The sequence below is a fragment of the Bufo bufo genome, chromosome 2, assembly GCF_905171765.1.
Source record: "Bufo bufo chromosome 2, aBufBuf1.1, whole genome shotgun sequence".
NCBI classification, from domain to species: Eukaryota; Metazoa; Chordata; class Amphibia; order Anura; family Bufonidae; genus Bufo; species Bufo bufo.
The window spans coordinates 616,598,124-616,626,096 of NC_053390.1; the positions used below are offsets into that span (position 1 = coordinate 616,598,124).

A 27,973-nucleotide genomic window follows, 5' to 3' on the forward strand; every position below is an offset into this window, starting at 1 on the left:
GCTCTGTGACCTGTGCAGACCTCACTGACTTCTATGGGAGAGTTTTCTAGGCATGCTCTGTGACCTGTGCAGACCTCACTGACTTCTATGGGAGAGTTTTCTAGGCATGCTCTGTGATCTGTGCAGACCGCACTGTCTTTTATGGCAGAGTTTTCTAGGCATGTTCTGTGACCTGTGCAGACCGCACTGACTTCTATGGGAGAGTTTTCTAGGCATGCTCTGTGACCTGTGCAGACCTCACTGACTTCTATGGGAGAGTTTTCTAGGCATGCTCTGTGATCTGTGCAGACCTCACTGACTTCTATGGGAGAGTTTTCTAGGCATGCTCTGTGACCTGTGCAGACCTCACTGTCTTCTATGGGAGAGTTTTCTAGACATGCTCTGTGACCTGTGCAGACCTCACTGACTTCTATGGGAGAGTTTTCTAGGCATGCTCTGTGACCTGTGCAGACCTCACTGACTTCTATGGGAGAGTTTTCTAGGCATGCTCTGTGACCTGTGCAGACCTCACTGACTTCTATGGGAGAGTTTTCTAGGCATGCCCTGTGACCTGTGCAGACCGCACTGACTTCTATGGCAGAGTTTTCTAGGCATGTTCTGTGATCTGTGCAGACCTCACTGACTTCTATGGGAGAGTTTTCTAGGCATGCTCTGTGACCTGTGCAGACCGCACCATCTTCTATGGGAGGGTTTTCTAGGCATGCTCTGTGACCTGTGCAGACCGCACCATCTTCTATGGGAGGGTTTTCTAGGCATGCTCTGTGACCTGTGCAGACCTCACTGTCTTCTATGGGAGGGTTTTCTAGGCATGCTCTGTGACCTGTGCAGACCTCACTGACTTCTATGGGAGAGTTTTCTAGGCATGCTCTGTGACCTGTGCAGACCTCACTGACTTCTATGGGAGAGTTTTCTAGGCATGCTCTGTGACCTGTGCAGACCGCACTGACTTCTATGGGAGAGTTTTCTAGGCATGCTCTGTGACCTGTGCAGACCGCACTGACTTCTATGGGAGGGTTTTCTAGGCATGCTCTGTGACCTGTGCAGACCTCACTGACTTCTATGGGAGAGTTTTCTAGGCATGCTCTGTGACCTGTGCAGACCTCACTGACTTCTATGGGAGAGTTTTCTAGGCATGTTCTGTGACCTGTGCAGACCTCACTGACTTCTATGGCAGAGTTTTCTAGGCATGCTCTGTGATCTGTGCAGACCTCACTGACTTCTATGGCAGAGTTTTCTAGGCATGCTCTGTGACCTGTGCAGACCTCACTGACTTCTATGGGAGAGTTTTCTAGGCAGGCTCTGTGACCTGTGCAGACCTCACTGACTTCTATGGGAGAGTTTTCTAGACATGCTCTGTGACCTGTGCAGACCTCACTGTCTTCTATGGGAGAGTTTTCTAGACATGCTCTGTGACCTGTGCAGACCGCACTGACTTCTATGGGAGAGTTTTCTTGGCATGCTCTGTGACCTGTGCAGAGGTCATTGTATAAGGGAGGTACAACGACAATCGCCCATTGTGAAGGGTGGATCCTGTCTTATCTATACACAAGGTGATATCATTATAGGCAGGATCAGGGGTGGATTAAGTGCATGATAGTCCCGGGGGGTGTTCCCCCCCCCCCCCCCTCCATTTTAGTTTTAGTTTGTTTTCTGTATGAAGAGGCTGCGGTGCTCCGTAAGCGCCAAAGTCTCTTCCTAGGCCATATGACATCGTTCTCATGGTCTAGGTGCAGCTCTGTCCCATCTGAGTGATTGGGTCTGAGCTGTAATACCAAGCGCAGTGCTATCAAATGGACAGAGCTGTGCTTGGTAAGGAGCAAAGAGGCTGTGGCGCTCACTTTAACATTGCCGTCTCCTCAAACAGCTGATTGGTGGGGGTGCCAGGAGTCAGACCCCCACCATTTCATAACTCTCTGAGTACAGATTTCATAGATGTTACCTGCAGTCCTATGTAACACCCCACATAACACAGTGAACTATTGTGTTATGTGGGGTGTTACATAGGACTGCATGGAACATCTACTACATTATCTGTACACAGAAAGTTATCACTGTTATCTGGGCTCTTACATAGGGCTGCAGGTGACAAATTTTAGTTGCCAAATTTAAAATACATACGATTATGATAAAAAAAGACTTAGAGAAGATGAGATGCATGTCACAGTATTGAGCCAGCACTACATATAGGGGAATACAGCACTACATACCTCTTACATCCAGTGACATCTTCTGTCATGTAAATCTTCTCTTACCTCTTCTCCTCCGTTTGACCCAGACCGCCATGACTAATTTTTTCAGCTGCATCTTGTCTATACAGAGTTTGTTACAGACACGTTAGATTTCTCATAATTGGGGTCATTTATCAAACTGGTGTAAAGTACAACTGGCTTAGGTGCCCATAGCAACCAATCAGATTCCACCTTTCATTTACCAAAGGAGCTGTGAAAAATTAAAGGTGAAATCTGTTGCTATGGGTAACTAACCCAGTTCTACTTTACACCAGTTTGATAAAATACCCCAAAGGTCCCTATAGTGTCTACAGCAATTAAAATGTCCCCTAGAGTGCCCCCAGTAATTATAACACCCTATATTGTGCTCCAGGTAATAATGCCTGTATAGTGTCCCCAAAAATAATGTCCCCTAATAGAAACGCCCCCACACTGCCCCCATATAGTAATTTCCCCCACACTGCCCCCATATAGTAATTTCCCCCCACACTGCCCACCATTAGATAATTTGCCCTGACACTGCCATCCATTAAGTAATTTGCCCCCCACAGTATTAATTTCTCCACACTGCCCTCACAGTATTAATTCCCTCCCCCATGGTAGTAATTTGCCCCCACAGTATTAACTGTCCCCCACACTGCCCCCACAGTATTAATTTCTCCACACTGCCCTCACAGTATTAATTCCCTCCCCCATGGTAGTAATTTGCCCCCACAGTATTAACTGTCCCCCACACTGCCCCCACAGTATTAATTTCCTCCACACTAGTAGTTTGCCCCCATGTAGTAGTTTGCCCACTGTCCCTTCAGTAATGTCCCCCAAAGTTGGCACACAAAAAAATAAAATCTAATACTTTCCTGTGTCCCAGTCGGCGCTCACTCGCAGATGGCGCAGGCGCGCTGCGCACACACGTCGGTGTGCTGCGTCCGGGCACAGGCGCGGCGCTATGACGTCATCACACCTGCCTGCACGCGGCGGGGCAGGGAACTATGTGCTCCCGTGCCCCGCCGTAGTTTGTGGGCGTTTGGGTCAGCGTTGGGCCCCCAAGCGATGCCGGGCCACAGACCCAAACGCCCCAATTATAATCTGCCACTGGGCAGTATTAGGGCTCATGCACACAAACGTATTTTCTTTCCATGTCCATTCCGTTTTTTTTTTTGCGGGTTGTATGCGGAACCATTAATTTCAATGGGTCCGCAAAAAAAACTGAAGTTACTCCGTGTGCATTCCATTTCCGTATGTCTGTTCTGAAAAAAAATAGAACATGTCCTATTATTGTCCGCATTACGGACAAGGATAGGACTGTTCTATTAGGAGCCAGATGTTCCATTCCACTAAATACGGAATGCAGATGGACGCATCTTTTTTTTTTTTTTGCAGATCCATGTTTTGCGGACTGCAAAATACATACAGTCGTGTGCATGAGTTCTTAGAATGACAGATAAGCAGATAATTGCAGTAAAGTCATCTGTACAGACCAAGAAATGGTGCCTCCTATTTGGCAGGATTTTATGTTTTTTGTTTAAATATGGATATTGATGTGGAAAATTAAATATAACATCATCAAAAATTATTTTAAAATGTTAAACATTAGGCCTATTGCACACGACCGTATGGCTTTTTCAGTGTTTTGCGGGACGGAACAGCTGCCCCTAATAGAACAGTCCTATCCTTGTCCGTTATGCGGACAATAATAGGACATGTTCTATCTTTGAACGGAAATGGAATGCATACGGAGTACATTCTGTTTTTTTTTTTGCGGACCTATTGAAATAAATGGTTCCGTATATGGAACGCAAAAAAACGGAACGTAAACAAAAAAAATAAAGTTTGTGTGCAATAGGCCTAAAACTGTGATTTAAACAATAAGTCATTTTCTGATGACACATTCCCTTTAACTTTCTAAAAATTTTTTTTTTACTTTTAGAAATGGCACATACAGTAAATATTTTTTTACTATATTTTTTGTCTTTCTTGCAAAATAGGTCCCTGAAGTTCGAGCCTTTCTTAAACGTTTTTCACTGCAGTGCATGCAGAATCCATACACCGTAGCTATATATGTGGTGTAGGGATTCTGGTACTGGCAGGAGCACACATCACTGCTCCTGCCTGTGTCCGCTCCGCTAAGACCTCTGCATAGTACATTGGTGCAGGATACTCTGCCGTGCTGTAGTAGAGCTGCTCCTGTTTGTCCTTGCGCTGCTTTAATAAAGCCTGGCATAGCACATCGGTGCAGGGTATCCTGCTCCAGTGTGCCATGCTGAGGTTTCAGCGGAGCGGGCACAGGCAGTACACTGCTCACGGCAGAGCATATTGTAGAAATCAGAATGTGTGCGGCACATTTAGGGGTACAGTTTACAGATTCTGTATGAGCTGCAGGGAAATAACTAAAATAGATTACAAAAATGTTTAGGCTGTTTGTTACAGTTTAAAGTATAGGTTATAGGTTTTAGGACTGTTACAATTGATGACCTTTTTTCAGGAAAAGTCATCAATATGAGATGGGTGGGGGTCCGACACCTGGCACCCCCGCCGATCAGCTTTGAGGAGATGGCGCATGAAGTGCTATCTTCCGTCTCTCCTGCTGTTCACCGCTGCTGTCTATGGCAAAGACCGCAGCAGCGGACAGGAAGAGAGACGGGAGAGGGTGTCATACCCCCGCCGATCTGATATTGATGACCTATCCTGACGATAGGTCATCAATAGTAAAAGCCCGGACAACCTCTTTAACAATATAAGAAATGCTACACTAGTGAAGTGGCTCACCCACTCTTTCTATGGGCAAAAGGAGGGTGCCCTATCCACGCCAGCCAATATTAGTAAATTGATAAAGATACCTCTTGCTGGAAATGTCTAGATACGTGCAATGAGATAATATATTTTTAATTGAAAAATATAAATACAAATGCTAAATGTATACTAATGATTCATAGAAAATACTACATATATACTACTAATTCATACATTAATATTAGAGCCCTGATTCAGTACATATTAATGATCCTCATGATCACATTAAAATACAGAAAAGGTCAGTGCAATGAAATTTGTGCATTCTTGCCTACCGGGCCTTTACTTTCAAAATTATCTGTCAATTAATTGTAACTTATTTTCTTTTTTTACTATTTCAAAGGATATTTGAATTTCGTAAAATTATTGGAAACAGAGAAAAATGTCAGCACCTCGTGCCAAAAGATTACCCAGTGTACATTGACAAGGTAATGCTTATGGACTTTCTAGAGACCTACAAACTCCTTAAAGGGGTTATCCGACACTAACAAATGCTCCCCCATATTCCGGGCCCCTCACACTGATTCTACTTATCTGGCTCCCCGCACCGCCTCTGCTGCTTCTCCCCGTGCGCAGATGAAAACATCCGGGGGTTGGGAGGCGTTGACGGGGACAAGACTCTCTAGTGTCAACCACGATACTAGGGAGGCTCATCCCCCCGACACCAGATGTTTTCATCTGCGCACAGAGAGAAGCAGCAGCGGCGGTGCGGGGAGCCAGGTAAGTAGAATCAGTGTGGGGGGCCGGGCATATGGGGGAGAATTTGTTAGTGATGGATAACCCCTTTAAAGGGGTTTTCCAAGTGTTTTTTTTTTTTACTGATTACCTGATCAGTGAGGGTCCGACACCTGGGACCCCCACTGATTAGCTGTTTGAGAAGGCCTCGGCGCTTGCAGTAACGCTGCAGCCTTTTCTGTGGTTACCAAGCACAGTGCGTACATTGTATAGCGTCTGTGCTTGGTATCGCAGCCAGGCCCCTTTTGCATTAATGGGGCTGAGCTGCGCCTAGGCCATGTGACTGATGAACGGGATGTCAGACGGTTTAGGAAAAGCTGGAGAAGGCCGGTGTGCTACGTGCCTTCTCAAGCAGCTGATCGGCTGGGGTCCCCGGTGTCGGACCCCACCTGTTAGATACCCCTTTAAAATGCTGTTGGAAATTATTGGTTTGTTTTACCTGCAGTTTAGTCCCGAGCTACATTTGGACAGGAGGAAGAGTAAGTTCCTGTTTAGCCCGAGCACAGCTCGACCTGCAGAGTAGGTACAGAAAGAGTTGCTTTTAAGGAGCAGCAGCTCTTCTCTGCACAGTAAAAATTCAAACTAATGTTTTTTAGTACGTTTTGTCAAAACATTGTTACAGGATAGGTGATAAATGTCTGCTCATTCAGGGGCCCCACCGATCCTTCTCAGTGCAGTCATGCATGTGCCCTACCAATCACTGGAATATCTATGGAGCTGTACTTGGCTACCTCTATCAGCTCCATAGTCTTTCAGTGGGGCGCCACCGATCCATTCCATTTGCTTGAGGTTAAATGACAAATTTGTAGCAGTGTACATCTGACATTTATTCTTTTATTAAGGTTGAAGAACAAACTGATTGCAAGATTTTTGATGGCCATTTTGTCTCCCCATTGGTCCACTATGTGCCAGATGTTATGCCGTCTGAAACGGTAACGGCTAGGTAAGTTACTTTTCCATCTGTGAACAACTTTCTTGACTCTAAAGCCCAAAGTCCAAAGCAGACTATACTCTTAAAAAGGGTTTGTCTCTTGAATACAAACTTTGAACTGATAGGGCATATGGACGTCAGAGTGAAGGTCCCCCTTTCTTAGCCAAAACAAGGGACAAGGTCAACCCTGGAGTCTGTTCGAGGGCTGCAGTAAAATCCTTATTCTTAAAGGGGTTGGCCACTATAGAAGTACTTTCCACTATATAGTGGGAGGTAGGGTAAAAAAGAGTTTCCTAATATACTTTATAAATAAAATCTGAATGATAATGTTTTTATAATGAGCCCTGTCCCTTCAGCCCCGCTTCTGCTTGCAGCCAGTTCATCCAGGGCTGCACGCGACATGGAGGAGCTTTAGAGAAAGCTCATCCATGGCTTTATTCTAACTGCGCATGCGCTGCTTTTCCTAATAAGAGTAGCACATGCCCAGTCTGCCCCTGCTACTGGCACGCTCCCTGCTCTGACTCTGTCTCTACAACCGGCTTATTATTCCTGTCAGAGTTCGGAGCGGAAAGAAAAGTAAAAGCGGGATCAGACTCACTCTTACTTTTCTTCCCACATTGTAAAAACATTACCATTCGGATTTTTTTAATAAAGTATATTAGCAAACTCTTAATTTTTTTTTACCCTACCTCCCACTATATAGTGGAAAGTACTTAAATAGTGGCCAACCCCTTTAAGCAAATGAGGTGATTGGAGCACTTAGGGGAGAGGAGAAGGTAAAGTGATGCTCAGAGCGGCTAGGCCAGCCCCTGTCGCCACTCCCCCTCATGGCCTGATTGAAAAGGCCAGGTATCATCATTGTTCTCGTGCCTGGCCCTGCAACCTTGCGACAGCAGGACTTCAGCGCATGCGCTGAGCTTCTTCTTATCTGAGGGGAGACTGACGTCATTGGCGCATGTGCAGTGCTGATCTCAGAGGGGGAGAGCCTCCTTATATCAACCACGCATGTGTTAATGAAGTCTTGCCGGTATAAGAATGAGACTTTGGGGTCAGGCATCTGAACAGTGAGGATGTTTGGCACTGTCAATCACGCCATTCTTTTCTCTGACAGCTGTTATTGGGGGGAGAGTCCGTACACCACTATACACATTAGACAGTCACAAAGTCCTGCTGATATTGACGGGTTTGATGACTTTCATCTGATGTGTTCGGGTATCCTTTAGGGTATGTTGACATGAACGGTTACACCGCAGATTTTCGGTTGCGAAATCGTCCGCAGTGTTTAACAGTGCCAGCAAAGTGAATGAGATTTTGCTTAATCTCATCAACATGGTATAAAAAGTCGGCAGTGGAAACAGGCCTGTGGAGCAGATTTTAAATCTGCAGCGTGTCAATTTGTGCTGTATATTTTCATTTTGGATTTCACCCTTTGCAATGCAAAGACTGAAATCTGTGTCCAACCCACAGCATTTCCACAACAACAAAATACATCATTTGGTGTGTTTTGTATGCTGTGGATTTCCAGCAGAAACCTTTCAGTCTCATGTACATATACTTTTACGGTACGTCCACACGCGACTGAAATGCGGCAGATTTGCCATCATGGATTTACGTGTGGCAGATTCGCAGCATTGTACAGCGTCAGCCAAGTGAATGTTTTTAGCAATATTTATCTGCACAATGCAGAAATTGCAGTGTTTAAATGTGAAGCATGTGAATTTATGTTGCACCTTTTCTTTGCAAATTTCACCATTATTAATCTAATTTAAAAAAAACACATTTAAACAAATTAGCAGCATTTCCATTTCCTTTGATTTTTTTGTGCCGCAGATTTCAGGCACAACGTTCCAGATTTTCTGCTGCAGCCTTTGATGACATAGCCTTTCTGCACTATGCTGACAGGCCACTACCACATGTGTTCAGTACCTGAATAACCCTGCAAGGTTTAGCAAAGATAAGTGCTGTGTTTATGTAATGGCATTTATCATTTATTTTATTTTTCTTAAAGATTTCAATTTCTGGTGCCTAAAGAATGGAAGAGCAAGTACCGGCCTGTATGCATCCATCTAGCTGGCACGGGGGATCATGTGAGTTTTAGCCTTGTTGTGGCTTTTCATGTTTGTTCATGGGCCCATACTGTACCTCATTTTGCCAATTTTCTGTAAGAATTAGTAAGAAAAAATTGTCATGTTTGATGCATGACCTCCCAGCACTGACGGGGTCACGTAGCATTATATTGATTTATGATGCTATGTAACCCTTACAGTTCTGGAATGTATTAGATGACACTAACAGCATTATAAAATAATCAGTAAGAGATGGCTCACCGGTTGTGCAGTGAATGGAAGGGTGCTCCCACTAAAAAAAAAGATTCCCCCAATCTTCTAAAACTGATAAAGTAATAAAAAATATAGAAGAGGGGCACACCTACATAAAAAAACACTTATGGAGAAAAATATGTAGCTATAGGAATTTATTGCTTATTTAAAACTATATAGTGATACTATTAAAACACTTAAAATATAAAACATAAATAGCCAATGATGATATGGATGTTAAATATGCAGATTAATATATAAATATATGAATGTCACCAAGTAATAAACAGTTTAAGACATATCATTAAATTTGCATTTTAGTCCTCTTATTCAATCTGAAAGAAAGTATGAAAAATGGATGCAAAAGAAATTATCGATAAATAATCGTATTGATCTCGATATTTAAAAAATCTTGCGATATTTAAAAAATCGCACACAGAAAAAGATAACAAATGACTTCCGTTCGTAGTTTCTATATAGTCATAGTTGTACTCATTATTTTATAGGAGTCTGCCTGCTTGTTTGCATACACTGTGGCGTCCCACGTGTTGCGAAGTTAAAGACTTTATTCGTGCCTAGTTCTTTGCTGGCTCTCCCTGTAAGTGAGTTCTACTCGGGATCTTCGGTGAATTTAAAAGTCAGTGGTATGCCGAGAAATTGCACTTATTCCAAACGCAAGTTTTCAAAACAACCGATTTTCAAACCAACAGTTGAGAGTTGCGATTATTTCAATCGAAGATTTTATCAAGTCTCTCTGACTTAGGCCTCATGCACACGACCGTTGTGTGCATCCGTGGCCGTTGTGCTGTTTTCCGTTTTTTTTCGCGGACCCATTGACTTTCAATGGGTCCGTAGAAAAATCGGAAAATGCACCGTTTTGCAGCTGCATCCGTGATCCGTGTTTCCTGTCCGTCAAAAAAATATGACCTGTCCTATTTTTTTGACGGACAACGGTTCACGGACCCATTCAAGTCAATGGGTCCGTGAAAGAACACGGATGCACACAAGATTGGCATCCGCGTCCGTGATCCGTGGCCGTAGGCTACTTTCATACAGACGGATTCGAAGATCCGTCTGCATAAAAGCTTTTTCAGAGATGAGTTTTCACTCCGTGAAAACTCAAATCCGACAGTATATTCTAACACAGTGGCGTTCCCATATTGATGGGGACGCTTCTAGTTAGAATATACTACGAACTGTGTACATGACTGCCCCCTGCTGCCTGGCAGCACCTGATCTCTTACAGGGGGCTGTGATCCGCACAATTAACCCCTCAGGTGCAGCACCTGAGGGGTTAATTGTGCATATCATAGCCCCCTATAAGAGATCAGGGGCTGCCAGGTAGCAGGGGGCAGACCCCCCTCCCTCCCCAGTTTGAATATCATTGGTGGCCAGTGTGCGGCCTCCGTCGGCCCCCCTCCCCCCCTCTATTGTAATTTCATTGGTAGCCAGTGTGTGGCCTCCCCTCTCCCCCCCCCCCCCTGCCCGATCATTGGTGGCAGCAGAGATTCTGATCGGAGTCCCAGTTTAATCGCTCTGGGGCTCCGATCGGTAACCATAGCAACCAGGACGCTACTGCAGGCCTGGTTGCCATGGTTACTTAGCAATATTACAATATTAGAAGCATCATACTTACCTGCTGGCTGCTGCGATGTCTGTGTCCGGCCGGGAGCTCCTCCTACTGGTAAGTGACAGATCATTAAGCAATGCGCCGCACAGACCTGTCACTTACCAGTAGGAGGAGCTCCCGGCCGGACACAGACATCGCAGCAGCCAGCAGGTAAGTATGATGCTTCTAATATTGTAATATTGCTAAGTAACCATGGCAACCAGGCCTGCAGTAGCGTCCTGGTTGCCATGGTTACCGATCGGAGCCCCAGAGCGATTAAACTGGGACTCCGATCTGAATCTCCGCTGCCACCAATGATCGGGCAGAGGGGGGAAGGGGGGGGGGGGGGGGAGAGAGGGGAGGCCGCACACTGGCCACCAATGAAATTACAATAGAGGGGGGCCGACGGAGGCCGCACATTGGCCACTAGCCAATGATATTACAATGGGGGGGGGGGGGGGGCGGGGGTGATATTACAATAGGGGGGGCGGGGGGGGGCCGCACACTGGCCACCAATGATATTCAAACTGGGGAGGGAGGGGGGTCTGCTGCCTGGCAGCCCCTGATCTCTTATAGGGGGCTATGATATGCACAATTAACCCCTCAGGTGCAGCACCTGAGGGGTTAATTGTGCGGATCACAGCCCCCTGTAAGAGATCGGGTGCTGCCAGGCAGCAGGGGGCAGTCATGTACACAGTTCGTAGTATATTCTAACTAGAAGCGTCCCCATCACTATGGGAACGCCACTGTGTTAGAATATACTGTCGGATTTGAGTTTTCACGAAGTGAAAACTCATCTCTGAAAAAGCTTTTATGCAGACGGATCTTTGAATCCGTCTGTATGAAAGTAACCTACTGCCACGGATCACGGACGCGGATGCCAATCTTGTGTGCATCCGTGTTCTTTCACGGACCCATTGACTTGAATGGGTCCGTGAACCGTTGTCCGTCCAAAAAATAGGACAGGTCATATTTTTTTGACGGACAGGAAACACAGATCACGGATGCAGCTGCAAAACAGTGCATTTTCCGATTTTTCCACGGACCCATTGAAAGTCAATGGGTCCGCGAAAAAAAACGGAAAATGGCACAACGGCCACGGATGCACACAACGGTCGTGTGCATGAGGCCTTACTCAGGTTTGTGTTGCTCAAGTTCGGCTTCGGCGTCCCACGTGTTTCTGATATCACCGATCCCCTTGTTTTGTTCTTTTGCTGCTGAAGCGCTCCAGAGATTATGATGTCCAAAGAATAACTTGTTTATTATCCATAAGAAGACTTTACCATACGCGTTTCGGAGTTAACTGTGACTCCTTCCTCAGTGGTGGAGGAGTCGCAGTTAACTCCGAAACGCGTATGGGGAAGTCTTCTTATGGATAATAAACAAGTTATTCTTTGGACATCATAATCTCTGGAGCGCTTCAGCAGCAAAAGAACAAAACAAGGGGATCGTGATATCAGAAACACGTGGGACGCCGAAGCCGAACTTGAGCAACACAAACCTGAGTAAGTCAGAGAGACTTGATAAAATCTCCGATTGAAATAATCGTAACTCTCAACTGTTGGTTTGAAAATCGGTTGTTTTGAAAATTTGCGTTTGGAATAAGTGCAATTTCTCGGCTGTTATCCGAAAAATCGGCATACCACTGACTTTTAAATTCACCGAAGATCCCGAGTAGAACTCACTTACAGGGAGAGCCAGCAAAGAACTAGGCACGAATAAAGTCTTTAACTTCGCAACACGTGGGACGCCACAGTGTATGCAAACAAGCAGGCAGACTCCTATAAAATAATGAGTACAACTATGACTATATAGAAACTACGAACGGAAGACATTTTTTATCTTTTTCTGTGTGCGATTTTTTTTAAATATCGAGATCAATACGATTATTTATCGATAATTTGTTTTGCATCCATTTTTCATACTTTCTTTCAGATTGAATAAGAGGACTAAAATGCAAATTTAATGATATGTCTTAAACTGTTTATTACTTGGTGACATTCATATATTTATATATTAATCTGCATATTTAACATCCATATCATCATTGGCTATTTATGTTTTATATTTTAAGTGTTTTAATAGTATCACTATATAGTTTTAAATAAGCAATAAATTCCTATAGCTACATATTTTTCTCCATAAGTGGTTTTTTATGTAGGTGTGCCCCTCTTCTATATTTTTATAACTAACAGCATTATGTCAGTGTCGTCTAATATATTCCAGAACTGTAAGGGTTACATAGCATCATAAATCAATATAATGCTACGTCACTCCGTCAGTGCTGGGAGGTCAAGCCGGGAGCTGCGCTACAGACTCGCAGCGTGACACACGCTCGTCTGCAAGGGGCCTAAACTTTCAGGAAGGGAAAGTTATCCAATAAAGAGAAACAAGGATCACACATCCACATGCTATGCATTGCTCTCTCATTGCTCCTCAGTGTAATTTATAGTATACAGCCTCATATTCTACGTACTGTACACCAGGCATTTGTATATGTTTTGATCAAAATGCATAAGCCCAATCATCACGTCAATGTTGCCTCAACAAGTTGGTGCCTACTTTATTTTGGCGCACCAGCAGGCGGTGTTACCCAGAAGTCCAACAGCACCGCCTGGTGTCACACTAGGCCCCCTTGGCATTGGCCCCACCATCCAACAGGCACAGCACCATAGCAGCAAAGGCAACCACACACTACCGCACCATGTGAACAGATGTCAAAAGCTCACCTGTCCATGTGCTTTCAGTAACTACGACAGAGAACCGGTAGGACTTTATTAACCCTTAGACAGTCTCCTGCTAATTAACAGTAAAAACACCTGGGCTGAATAGGAGGAGTGCACATACCATGGAAGAAAGAAGAGTAGAGATGGCCTTGCGGTTCGCCCAGCGATCGTTTTGCAGCAAACTTTACGATTATATGGCATGTCCGCCGGTGCCATATTCTTTTGCATTGCGCCGAACTTTGACACATCCATCAGGTGGTACAGGACAGCCAATTGAGACGTTTCAGCACATGGACACACCCCAACCCTATAAAAGAGCCTGATCTGGCAGCCATTTTACATTTTGTGTTTTGCCAGTGTAGGGAGAGGTTGCTTTGTGGAGCAGGGACAGGCTGTTAGGGACACCAAACGCTAGCTAATAGGGCCACAAAAGTCCTTTTAAGGACGGGTATAGGTGTGCTATCGATAGGTGTGATATACTTATAATATACTTTCTAACATAGAAAGTATATTATAGTGAATTTTTATTGTGCAGCAGTTGTGTGCGTATACAGAGGGACATACGCTATTGGAACAACTATTTGCAATGGGTGTGATATACCTGTTGCCCCCAAAAAAACTGATTGAGGGGTGTGATATACATTCTTCCACAAAATACTGATTGAGGACTGCGATATACCTGTTGCCCCAAATAAACAGGGTAGTGTAATATAACTGTTGTGGCAAAAAAAAATAATTGAGGGGTGTGATATACCTGCTTCCATAAAATACTGATTAAGCGGTTCGATATACCTGTTTCTACCAAATATTGATTGAGGCCTGAGAGATACCTGCTTCCACAAATACTACTCTTCTCTAGGGACTTAGGCACAGGGTCATTTTGAAAATGACAGGCGAAGGAAGAGGCAGGCCGTTCAGCAGAGGTGGTAGGGGTCGGGCAGTTGCACCAGGTCGGAGCCTACTGTAAGTGGGAAGTTGGAGAAGGCGCGTGCGATTACTTCAAAGGGTGTACCAGAGTTGGTTGAGTGGCTCACTTCCGCTTCTGCACCCTACTCATCCTCTGTATCTGCACCCTCCTCACTCTCTTCTGTGTGCACCCCCAAAGGCACCACCATAGCCCCTCCACTCGAGTCAGAGGAATTATTTTCCCATCCATTCCCAGACCATATCGATGCGCAGCCATTCTTGACATCAGAGGAGATAGCAACAGCCACCACCCAGCGGTCTGACGACAGTACCCAGATCAGCCCAAGGAGGGAGGTTGCTGCCTACTCCGAGATCTCAAATGTCAGTGGTGGTGAAGGTGACCATGATGACGTGTCGATGGATGTCACGTGGGTGCCCACAAGAGAGGAAGAGGAGGAGAGTTCAGAGTGAGAGACGGAGCAGCAGAGAGCGAGGAGAAGCCGGCAGCGATCGCAGGGCACAGGAGGCAAACAGCAGACTGCAAATGTATCTGGAGCGAGCCATCCACCATGCATGGTCACTTCTGGTGCTCCCAGGACGCCGGCACATGGCTCCGCAGTGTGGGCTTTTTTTAGCGTGTCAGCTGCTGTCAATAGTGTTGCCATCTGCAGCCTGTGCTGTCAACGCATAAGTCGCGGTAAGCCCAACACTCAACCCTAGGGATGACCACCTTAACCACCTCCGGACCGCTGTACGCACAGACGCGTCCTGGAGGTGGTTGATTCATTCCTCCTGGACGCGCCGGCGCGTCATCTCGCGAGACGCGAGATTTCGGTCACAGCCGGCCCGCGCATGCGCATCGCGGGCCGGCAAAAGTTAGAGGAGTATTTCATCAGCAACCTGCCAGCCAATGATCGTCGCTGGCAGGTTGCTGATTTTTAAAAAATCGAATCACAAGCCAGATAACAGATCATATTAGTAAATATGATCTGTTATATGGCTTCTCTGCTTCTCTGCTGGTCCTTTTCGTCGGTTGGATCCAGCAGAGAAGCAGACATCACTGTGAGTACACACCAAACACTGCCCTTAGCCCCTGATCACCATCCATCACCCCCATCATCCAAATTAACCCCTTGATCGCCCCCTGTCAATCACTTAGTGAAAGACAAAAAGTGATCAGTGTAAACTGACACTTTTTTTTTTCACTAGTATTGGCTGTTAGGTTTTAGGGATAGTTTAGGCCCCTTGGTTAGGTAGTTAGCGTCAGTTAGCGCCCACCCCACCGCACCGCAGTCACTTTTATTCGCTGTTTAGCGTATCGCTAATCAGCATTTGTACTTTTATAGTATCTGTAAGTGATCAAAACTGATCACGGTCAGATCTATAATAGTATTAGTGTCACTTTAGTTCGCCCTCCACCCAAAACGCAGTGTTTGCCCGATCAGGCCTGATCGGTCGCCCACACGTGCGTTCACCCACGCCCGCCCCACCGCAGTGACAAAAAAATTTTTTTTTTTGATCACTGCACATTCACTTTACACGCTCTGCGGCGATAAAAAAATCAGTTTTCATATTTTTTATCAACCGCAGCGGCCTCCGGTACTTTGCTAGCCTCCCCTTTGTAAGACAGGCTTGCTTTTTTTCTTGGGTAGTCTCAGGGAATACCCCTAAATTTAGTAGTCCAAATGTCAAACAGGGGGTATTCTTCTGAAGAGGCCTACAGGATTCTGACCCAGTCGGATGAGGAGTGGGAACCCTCATCTGATGAATCTAGCGGGTCAGAATATGAACCTGTAGAAAGCAGTGGCTCTCTGACCCAAAGTTCGGACGAGGAGGTTGAGGTCCCTGGCAGCACCAGGCGTACCCGGCCCCGTGTCGCTAGACCACAGGTTATGCAGGATCCGCTTCAAGAGCAGCAGAGTGGGGCTGTCGCTGCCGGATCACGTGGTGAGGCATACACCAGCAGCGCAGCCCTTCCTGGACCTAGTACCAGCACTGCCGTACAACATGGTGAAGTAGCGAGCACCAGAAGGGCAGTTGAAGCTGGTACAGTGGCACGTGCACTAGTTACCCCGTCGCAGCCACCGCACAGACAGGCCCGTAGAGCCCCTAGAATCCCTGAGGTGCTGGCAAACCCTGATTGGCAGTCACCAACTTCAGCCGCACCAGTAGTTCCCCCTTTCACCGCCCAGTCTGGAGTTCGGGTTGAGACGGCTCAGATCAGTACGGCCCTGGGATTTTTTGAGCTGTTCTTGACTGCGGAGCTCTTGGACTTAGTCGTGGCAGAGACCAACCAATATGCCACACAATTTATAACCGCAAACCCGGGAAGCTTTTATGCCCAGCCTTTCCGGTGGAAACCAGTCCAAGTTTCCGAACTTAAAATTTTTCTGGGCCTTCTCCTCAACATGGGCCTGACAAAAAAGCATGAATTGCGGTCATATTGGTCAACGCACCCAATTCATCACATGCCCATGTTCTCTGCTGCTATGTCCAGGACACGATTTGAGGCCATCCTGCGTTTCCTGCACTTTAGCGACAACACCACCTCCCGTCCCAGAGGCCACCCAGCTTTTGACCGGCTCCACAAAATTCGGCCCCTCATAGACCATTTCAACCAGAAATTTGCAGATTTGTATACCCCTGAGCAAAACATCTGCGTAGACGAGTCCCTAATACATTTTACCGGGCGCCTTGGCTTCAAACAGTACATCCCAAGCAAGCGTGCCCGGTATGGGGTCAAATTGTATAAGCTCTGTGAAAGGGCCACAGGCTATACCCACAAATTTCGGATCTATGAGGGAAAAGATCAGACCCTGGAGCCGGTCGGTTGCCCTGACTACCTGGGGAGCAGTGGGAAGACAGTCTGGGACTTGGTGTCACCCTTATTCGGCAAGGGGTACCATCTTTATGTGGACAATTTTTACACAAGTGTGGCCCTCTTTAGGCATTTGTTTCTAGAACGGATTTGCGCCTGTGGCACCGCGCGAACTAGTCGCGTGGGCTTCCCCCAACGGCTTGTAACCACCCGTCTTGCAAGGGGGGAGAGGGCTGCCTTGTGTAACGAAGAACTGCTCGCGGTGAAATGGAGAGACAAGCGTGACGTTTACATGCTCTCCTCCATTCACGCAGACACGACAATACAAATTCAAAGGGCAACCCGTGTCATTGAAAAGCCCCTCTCAGTCCACGACTATAATGCGCTCATGGGAGGGGTGGACTTCAATGACCAGATGTTGGCTCCCTATTTAGTTTCCCGCAGAACCAGACGCTGGTATAAGAAGGTGTCTGTATATTTAATTCAATTGGCGCTCTACAATAGTTTTGTTCTCTACAGTAAGGCTGGGAGAACACGATCCTTCCTCAAATTCCAGGAAGAGATCATCGAGAACCTCCTTTACCCAGGAGGTTCCGTGGCCCCATCCACCAGTGTAGTTAGCCGTCTACACGAGCGACATTTCCCCAGTGTCGTTGCTGGTACCTCAACCCAACCGCCACCCCGAAAAAAATGTCGTGTCTGTAGCAGGAGTGGAATAAGGCGTGACACCCGCTATTTCTGTCCTGACTGTCCGGACCACCCTGCCCTATGCTTAGGAGAGTGTTTCCGGAAGTACCACACACAGGTACACCTAGCATAGGGATCACATCTCACCAGGACAGGCACACAGGGCTATTAGGGCCCTTTCTCTCACAGCTGCTGCAAACCTCTCCTTTCACCTGGGATAAAGTGCATAACGTACTTCGCCACATCTTTGGGCGATTTGCGCTTTGCACATTGTCCCATGGGGAAGGAGAGGTTTGTTCTATAAAGGTAAAAAAAACAAAACAAAAAAAAAATTACCGGTAAGTAAAAAAGTTAAAAAAGTTTAAAAAAGTTAATATGTTCTGTTCTAAAGTTAATAAAGTTATTGCTTTGCGGCCTGGTTTTTTCTTTTTTGTTTTGTTTTTTTTACCTTCCAGGTGGACCATCCGATCGACCAGCTGCAGCACTGATGTGCATTCGGACAGAAGCATTGCGCTGCTGTCAGATTACACGCAAGTCGGTGTATGCGGCGCTGCAAGACGAGATTTCTCCTCTGCAGTAAAAGATATGTTTGCCGAGGCATATGAGCTGAGGAGGTGGCGGTGTTCATATACTTTGGCAAACACTTTGTATATATAAAAAAAAAAATCCCGGCAATGATTTATTCATCCACATCGATTGATGTGAATGGAGAAATCTGGTTTGCCAGGGCATACGAGCTGAAGTGGGTATGGATGTTGGGCGGAGCTCCTATGTCCTGGCAGACGCCTTTCCCCTCCTTTTTTCTTTTTTTGGCCGAGATTTTTTCATCCACATTGATCGATGCGAATGAAGAAATCTGTGCCGTTCATTTTTTTCTTTCAGCCCAGAGGCTGAACGGAAAAAAAAAATCTCATTACCCGTATGCTCAATATAAGGAGAATAGCAGAAACTCCTAATGCTGGGCATACATGTAATGATTGCGGAGACCCTCAAGTGCCAGGGCAGTACAAACACCCCACAAATAACACCATTTTGGAAAGAAGACACCCCAAGGTATTCGCTGAGGGGCATATTGAGTCCATGAAAGATTGAAATTTTTGTCCCAAGTTAGCGGAAAGGGAGACTTTGTGAGAACAAAATCAAAAAAATCAATTTCCGCTAACTTGTGCCAAAATTTTTTTTTTTCAATGAACTCGCCATGCCCCTCATTGAATACCTTGGGGTGTCTTCTTTCCAAAATGGGGTCACATGTGGGGTATTTATACTGCCCTGGCATTTTAGGGGCCCCAAAGCGTGAGAAGAAGTCTGGTATCCAAATGTCTAAAAATGCCCCGCTAAAAGGAATTTGGGCCCCTTTGCCCACCTAGGCTGCAAAAAAGTGTCACACATCTGGTATCTCCGTACTCAGGAGAAGTTGAGGAATGTGTTTTGGGGTGTCTTTTTACATATACCCATGCTGGGTGAGATAAATATCTTGGTCAAATGCAAACTTTGTATAAAGAAAAATGAGAAAAGTTGTCTTTGCCAAGATATTTCTCTCACCCAGCATGGGTATATGTAAAATGACACCCCAAAACACATTCCCTACCTTCTCCTGAGTACGGAGATACCAGATGTGTGACACTTTTTTGCAGCCTAGGTGGGCAAAGGGGCCCACATTCCAAAGAGCACCTTTCGGATTTCACAGGTCATTTACCTACTTACCACACATTAGGGCCCCTGTAAAATGCCAGGGCAGTATAACTACCCCACAAGTGACCCCATTTTGGAAAGAAGACACCCCAAGGTATTCCGTGAGGGGCATGGCAAGTTCCTAGAATTTTTAATTTTTAGTCACAAGTTAGTGGAAAATGATGATTTTTTTTTTTTTTTTTTTTTTCATACAAAGTCTCATATTCCACTAACTTGTGACAAAAAATAAAAACTTCCATGAACTCACTATGCCCATCAGCGAATACCTTGGGGTCTCTTCTTTCCAAAATGGGGTCACTTGTGGGGTAGTTATACTGCCCTGGCATTCTAGGGGCCCAAATGTGTGGTAAGGAGTTTGAAATCAAATTCAGTAAAAAATGACCTGTGAAATCCGAAAGGTGCTCTTTGGAATGTGGGCCCCTTTGCCCACCTAGGCTGCAAAAAAGTGTCACACATCTGGTATCTCCGTACTCAGGAGAAGTTGAGGAATGTGTTTTGGGGTGTCTTTTTACATATACCCATGCTGGGTGAGATAAATATCTTGGTCAAATGCCAACTTTGTATAAAAAAATGGGAAAAGTTGTCTTTTGCCAAGATATTTCTCTCACCCAGCATGGGTATATATAAAATGACACCCCAAAACACATTCCCCACCTTCTCCTGAGTACGGAGATACCAGATGTGTGACACTTTTTTGCAGCCTAGGTGGGCAAAGGGGCCCATATTCCAAAGAGCACCTTTCGGATTTCACAGGTCAATTTTTACAGAATTTGATTTCAAACTCCTTACCACACATTTGGGCCCCTAGAATGCCAGGGCAGTATAACTACCCCACAAGTGACCCCATTTTGGAAAGAAGACACCCCAAGGTATTCCGTGAGGGGCATGGCGAGTTCCTAGAATTTTTTATTTTTTGTCACAAGTTAGTGGAAAATGATGATTTTTTTTTTTTTTTTTTTTTTCATACAAAGTCTCATATTCCACTAACTTGTGACAAAAAATAAAAACTTCCATGAACTCACTATGCCCATCAGCGAATACCTTGGGGTCTCTTCTTTCCAAAATGGGGTCACTTGTGGGGTAGTTATACTGCCCTGGCATTCTAGGGGCCCAAATGTGTAGTAAGGAGTTTGAAATCAAATTCTGTAAAAATTGACCTGTGAAATCCGAAAGGTGCTCTTTGGAATATGGGCCCCTTTGCCCACCTAGGCTGCAAAAAAGTGTCACACATCTGGTATCTCCGTACTCAGGAGAAGGTGGGGAATGTGTTTTGGGGTGTCATTTTATATATACCCATGCTGGGTGAGAGAAATATCTTGGCAAAAGACAACTTTTCCCATTTTTTTATACAAAGTTGGCATTTGACCAAGATATTTATCTCACCCAGCATGGGTATATGTAAAAAGACACCCCAAAACACATTCCTCAACTTCTCCTGAGTACGGAGATACCAGATGTGTGACACTTTTTTGCAGCCTAGGTGGGCAAAGGGGCCCACATTCCAAAGAGCACCTTTCGGATTTCACAGGTCAATTTTTACAGAATTTGATTTCAAACTCCTTACTACACATTTGGGCCCCTAGAATGCCAGGGCAGTATAACTACCCCACAAGTGACCCCATTTTGGAAAGAAGAGACCCCAAGGTATTCGCTGATGGGCATAGTGAGTTCATGGAAGTTTTTATTTTTTGTCACAAGTTAGTGGAATATGAGACTTTGTATGAAAAAAAAAAAAAAAAAAAAAATCATCATTTTCCACTAACTTGTGACAAAAAATAAAAAATTCTAGGAACTCGCCATGCCCCTCACGGAATACCTTGGGGTGTCTTCTTTCCAAAATGGGGTCACTTGTGGGGTAGTTATACTGCCCTGGCATTCTAGGGGCCCAAATGTGTGGTAAGGAGTTTGAAATCAAATTCTGTAAAAATTGACCTGTGAAATCCGAAAGGTGCTCTTTGGAATATGGGCCCCTTTGCCCACCTAGGCTGCAAAAAAGTGTCACACATCTGGTATCTCCGTACTCAGGAGAAGTTGAGGAATGTGTTTTGGGGTGTCTTTTTACATATACCCATGCTGGGTGAGATAAATATCTTGGTCAAATGCCAACTTTGTATAAAAAAATGGGAAAAGTTGTCTTTTGCCAAGATATTTCTCTCACCCAGCATGGGTATATATAAAATGACACCCCAAAACACATTCCCCACCTTCTCCTGAGTACGGAGATACCAGATGTGTGACACTTTTTTGCAGCCTAGGTGGGCAAAGGGGCCCATATTCCAAAGAGCACCTTTCGGATTTCACAGGTCAATTTTTACAGAATTTGATTTCAAACTCCTTACCACACATTTGGGCCCCTAGAATGCCAGGGCAGTATAACTACCCCACAAGTGACCCCATTTTGGAAAGAAGAGACCCCAAGGTATTCGCTGATGGGCATAGTGAGTTCATAGAACTTTTTATTTTTTGTCACAAGTTAGTGGAATATGAGACTTTGTAAGAAAAAAAAAAAAAAAAAAAAAAAATCATCATTTTCCGCTAACTTGTGACAAAAAATAAAAAGTTCTATGAACTCACTATGCCCATCAGTGAATACCTTAGGGTGTCTACTTTCAGAAATGGGGTCATTTGTGGGGTGTTTGTACTGTCTGGGCATTGTAGAACCTCAGGAAACATGACAGGTGCTCAGAAAGTCAGAGCTGCTTCAAAAAGCGGAAATTCACATTTTTGTACCATAGTTTGTAAACGCTATAACTTTTACCCAAACCATTTTTTTTTTACCCAAACATTTTTTTTTTATCAAAGACATGTAGAACTATAAATTTAGAGCAAAATTTCTATATGGATGTCGTTTTTTTTTGCAAAATTTTACACCTGAAAGTGAAAAATGTCATTTTTTTGCAAAAAAATCGTTAAATTTCGATTAATAACAAAAAAAGTAAAAATGTCAGCAGCAAAGAAATACCACCAAATGAAAGCTCTATTAGTGAGAAGAAAAGGAGGTAAAATTCATTTGGGTGGTAAGTTGCATGACCGAGCAATAAACGGTGAAAGTAGTGTAGGTCAGAAGTGTAAAAAGTGGCCTGGTCTTTCAGGGTGTTTAAGCACTGGGGGCTGAGGTGGTTAAGAAGGCACCTGGCCTCCCATCACCGAGCCCAGTTGGAGCAACGCCGTCAGAACCCACATAGCCACACTCCCGGCGCTCCATGTCCTGCCTCTTCTCCTTTCTCCTCCCCATTTGTCCTCCACTCCACCTTCCACCGTGACGTCGTCGCGTTCATCTGGCAGAAGGCAGGCTTCCGTGGCCCAAATGTTTGAGCGTAAAAAGTTGATGACTCTGGATAACCCTCTTGCCCAACCGTTGCCCTCTGGCTTGTCGGAACTGCTAGGCCGCCAACTACTGCCATATAAACTGGTGGACTTGGAGGCATTTAGAAAATTTGTGGCCATTGGCACACCGCAATGGATGGTCCCCGGAAGGAAATATTTCTCCTAGAAGGGCATCCCAGAGCTGTATGGCCACGTTCATCGGCAAGTTAATATATCTCTGGCACACAGTGTCTTTGCTAAGATACATCTGACCACAGACACGTGGTCTAGCAAACACGGGCAGGGAAGGTACATAACTTTTACTGCCCACTGGGTGGACCTTCTGACGTCAAGCATGTAACCTGTGGCTCCCGTGTGGATTTGGTGTTACCGCCAAGGATTGCATGCAGGCCTGCCTCTTCTTCTTCTCCTCCTACTCCATCCTCCGTCTCCACCTCGGCTGACTCCTCCTTTTCCGCTTCTTCCGCTGCGCCCCCCAAGCTCCCCAGAACCTATGCGATGTCCCAGGTGAGACGTTGCCATGCTGTGCTGTGGCTGTTGTGCCTGGAAGCCAAGAGCCACACCGGTCCTGCACTGCTTTCAGCTCTGCGGTCACAGGCCAATCAGTGGCTAACCCGGCTCAATTTGACTGCTGAGCGTTCTGAAACAGGGCAAAATGACACATGTGCCGTGCATGGCACACATCCTAAACTTAGTCGTGCAGCGATTCGTTGCCAAATACCCCGGGGTCCAGGATATCTTGTGGCAGGCCAGGAAAATCTTAGGCCATTTTAGAAGATCTTACACGACCATGGTTCGCCTTGCTGACGTTCAGCAGCGACACCACTTGCCCGTCAGACGTCTGATTTGTGACAGCCCGACGCGCTGGAACTCCACCTTGTATATGCTTAACGGGCTGCTCCAGCAGCAACGTGCCGTTAACGACTACCTGTACGAACTCTGCAGCAGGTTCTGGGGAGCTTGGTTTCTTTTCACCGCGCCAGTGGCTGCTCATGCTTGACGCATGCAGACTTCTGCAGCCATTTGATGAGATCACCAAACTGGTCAGTCGCAGCCAGGGCGCCATCAGTGACATTGTGCCTTACGCCTTCTTTCTGGAGCGTGCATTGCGTCGTGTCATTGATCAAGCCGTCAAGGAACAGGAGCTGGAAGATGAGGAAGTCGCAATGCTGAATGAATTCCCGGGGAGGGGGCTACTCCATCTGAGACAAGTCAGCAGGAGTCTGAGGAGGAGTCAGAGGAGAATGGTGGCTGGGGTGAGGAGGAGGAGAAAGAAGAGCAGGCTTTGAGGGAGACTTTAAACTTTTCGGGGATCCCTAGTGTTGTCCGTGGCTGGGGGTAGGAGACAGAGGACGACATTCTCCTGTGTAATGAGCAGGAGCCAGGTTGCTCCACCGCTTCCAATTTTGTGCAAATGGGGGCCTTCATGCTCCAGTGTTTGAAGAGGGACCCCCGTATAAAAAGCACAAAGGGCAAGGAACAGTACTGGGTGGCAACGTACTTAGACCCCCGGTACATCATAGAGGGCTGGTAAAATGCAGCATCTCCAGCCCTTACTGCATTCTGCTGTTGCGGGCGCTGGCAGAGGAATTTCCACCCACAGCGATACAGATGCACGTACCAATCCTACCGCGCCTGCAAGAAGAGGGCGGTTTGAAGATGTTTTGGTCACTTCGGATATGAGATCATTCTTGCATCCAACCCATCGACAGCCGCCCTCTGGATCCAGCCTCAGGGAACGCCTAGACCGACAGGTGTCTGACTACATCAGGTTAACGGTCGATGTGGATGCTCTGAGCCTGCACCCTCGACTACTGGGTGTGCAGGCTTGACCTCTGGCCAGAGCTGCCACAATTTGCAATGGAACTCTTGGCTTCCCCCTCGTCGAGTGTCCTGTCCGAAAGGATGTTCAGCGCACCAGGGGGGATCGTGACCGATAAGTGCACTTGCCTAGCTCACAACAGTGTGGACTACCTCACATTTCTAAAAATGAGTGAGGCATGGATCTCGGAGGAATTCACCACCTGTGACGACCACGTGTAATTGAATTTCCTCATGCCAGCCCACACATATCCACCACCACCCAGAACAAAGAATGGTCCTTGTCTTATGTATATACAGTGGCATAAAAGGCCTTTTCTGTCGGGTGAATGCCTAATTTATGGGGCCTCTACACCAGTGGCCTACAGTAACATTTTTATCCAGTGACCGCCTAATGCATCTCCAGCCACATAATCGCAAGTTCTTTTCTGTCAGGTGAATGCCTAATTTTTGGAGCCTGTACTCCCGTGGCCTAAGATAAAAAATTTCTGGGCTCCAGCAGGGCACATTTTTTTTTAGAGTTTCCCTTTAAGGCACATAAAAATGGCCCCTGATTAAAATATATATTTTTGGGGGGAATTTTTGCCAATGATCCCCCTCTGGTATGTCACTGTCCATGTCGTGGGACTATTTGTTCACTTCTAATAAGTATTTGGTGGCTGCAAATATGACCTGAAGGTTTTTCAGGTTCGCCTGCCATTAAAATCAATGGGGCCCGCGGCGAACGCGTTCACGAACCGTCCCGGCCGATATTCGTCCATCACTAAAGAGGAGCACTAAAAAAATGTCCAACAAAAAGAGAAAAACATGGATCGCACATCCCCATGCAATGCGTTGATCTGTTTCTTGGCGCAATTCATATTGCTTCTCAGCATAAATAATAGTAGTATACCAAGCCTTAGTCTACATACTGTACAAGAGGCAAATACAGAAGCCCACTCACCACATCAAGGTTGCCTCTGCTAGTGGGTGCCTAATCTAAATTGGCGCAGCACCACATGATGACCAGCACAGCGCCAGTAGGCGGCATGAGCCAGCAGTCTAATAATAATAGATGTGGACGTGCGATCCATGTTTCTAAAAGATCTGAAACATTTTCTACATACACAAAAGACCCATTACTCTCAAATATTGTTCACAAATCTGTCTAAATCTGTTTTAGTGAGCACTTCTCCTTTTGTGGAGATAATCCATCCCACCTCACAGGTGTGGCATATCAAGGTGCTGATTAGACAGCATGAATATTGCACAGGTGTGCCTTAGACTGCCCACAATGAAAGGTCACTCTGAAATGTGCACAGTTTTACCTTACTGGGAGGGGGGGGGGGGGGTCAGAAAACCAGTCAGTATCTGGTGTGGCCACCATTTGCCTCACGCAGTGCAACACATCTCCATCGCATAGAGTTGATCAGGTTGTTGATTGTGGCCTGTTGGTCCAATCCTCTTCAATAGCTGTGCGAAGGTGCAGAATATTGGCAGGAACTGGAACACGCTGTCATATACGCCAATCCAGAGCATCCCAAACATGCTCAATGGGTGACATGTCTGGTGAGTATGCTGGCCATGCAAGAACTGGGATGTTTTCAGCTTCCAAGAATTGTGTACAGATCCTTGCAATATGGGGCCATGCATTATCATGCTGTAACATGAGGTGATGGTCGTGGATGAATGTCACAACAATGGGCCTCAGGATCTCGTCACGGTATCTCTGTGCATTCAAAATGCCATCCTTAAAATGCACCTGTGTTGGTTGTCCATAACATACGCCGGCCCATACCATAACCCCACCGCCACCATGGACCACTCGATCCACAACGTTGACGTCGGCAAACCGCTCACCCACACGACGCCACACACGCTGTCTGCCTTTTGCTCTGAACAGTGAAAACCGGGACTCATCCATGAACAGAACACCTCTCCAACGTGCCAGACGCCATCGAATGTGAGCATTTGCCCACTCAAGTCGGTTATGGCGACGAACTGCAGTCAGGTCCAGACCCCGATGAGGACCCCAGATGAGCTTCCCTGAGACGGTTTCTGACAGTTTGTGTAGAAATTCTTTGGTTATGCAAACCGATTGTTGCTGCAGCTGTCCGGGTGGCTGGTCTCAGACTATCATAGAGGTGAACATGCTGGATGTGGAGGTCCTGGGCTGGTGTGGTTACACGTGGTCTGCGGTTGTGAGGCCGGTTGGATGTACTGCCAAATTCTCTGAAATGCTTTTGGAGACGGCTTATGGTAGAGAAATGAACATTCATTGCACGGGCAACAGCTCTGGTAGACATTCCTACAGTCAGCATGCCGATTGCACGCTCCCTCAAACGTTGCAACATCTGTGGCATTGTGCTGTGTGATCAAACTGCACATTTCAGAGTGTCCTTTCATTGTGGGCAGTCTAAGGAACACTTGTGCAATATTCATGCTGTTTAATCAGCACCTTGATATGCCACACCTGTGAGGTGGGATGGAGTATCTCAGCAAAGGAGAAGTGCTCACTAACACAGATTAAGGCCTCATGCACACGACCGTTGTGTGCACCCGCGGCCGTTGTTCCGTTTTCCGTGATTTTCCGTTGAAAACTCGGAAAATGCACCGTTTGTCATCCGCCTCCGTGATCCGTGTATCCTGTCCGTCAAAAAAAATATGACCTGTCCTATTTTTTTGACGGACAACGGTTCACGGACCCATTCAAGTCAATGGGTCCATGAAAAAACACGGATGCACACAAGATTGGCATCCGTGTCCGTAGGCTACTTTCATACAAACGGATCCGAAGATCCGTCTGCATAAAAGCTTTGTGAAAACTCAAATCAGACAGTATATTCTAACAGAGAGGCGTTCCCATAATGATGGGGACGCTTCTAGTTAGAATATACTACGAACTGTGTAGATGACTGCTGCCTGGCAGCACCCGATCTCTCACAGGGGGCTGTGATCAGCACAATTAACCCCTCAGGTGCCGCACCTGAAGGGGTTAATTGTGCGTATCATAGCCCCCTTTAAGAGATCAGGGGCTGCCAGGCAGCAAGGGGCAGACCCCCCCCCTCCCTCCCCAGTTTTAATTTCATTGGTGGCCAGTGCGGCCCCCCCTCCCTCCCTTTATTGTATTATCATTGGTAGGTAGCCAGTGTGCGGCCCCCCTCCCTCTATTGTATTAATATCATTGGTGGCCAGTGCGGCCCCCCTCCCTCCCTCTATTTTATTATCATTGGTGGCCAGTGTGCGGCCCCCCCTCTATTGTATTAATATCATTGGTGGCCAGTGTGCGCCCCCCCCCCCCCCCCGATCATTGGTGGCAGTTTAATCGCTGGGGCTCTGATCGGTAACCATGGCAACCAGGACGCTACTGCAGTCCTGGTTGCCATGGTTACTTAGCAATATTAGA

The 27,973-nt window shown here is 46.2% G+C and overlaps 1 protein-coding gene across 4 annotated transcripts in view; it reads left to right on the forward strand.

Moving 5' to 3' along the window:
• ABHD18 (abhydrolase domain containing 18) overlaps positions 1-27,973 on the forward strand; it is a 59,312-nt gene that overhangs the window by 13,435 nt on the left and 17,904 nt on the right. For 2 of the 4 annotated variants that reach the window (XM_040418434.1, XM_040418433.1), the window contains exons 3-5: positions 5,362-5,446; positions 6,596-6,696; positions 8,693-8,771. In XM_040418434.1, coding sequence (XP_040274368.1) covers positions 5,362-5,446; positions 6,596-6,696; positions 8,693-8,771 — 265 coding nt within the window. Of the gene's footprint in view, positions 1-5,361; positions 5,447-6,595; positions 6,697-8,692; positions 8,772-27,973 lie in introns of those variants that run through there. The other 2 variants (XM_040418436.1, XM_040418435.1) reach the window with 2 other exon arrangements.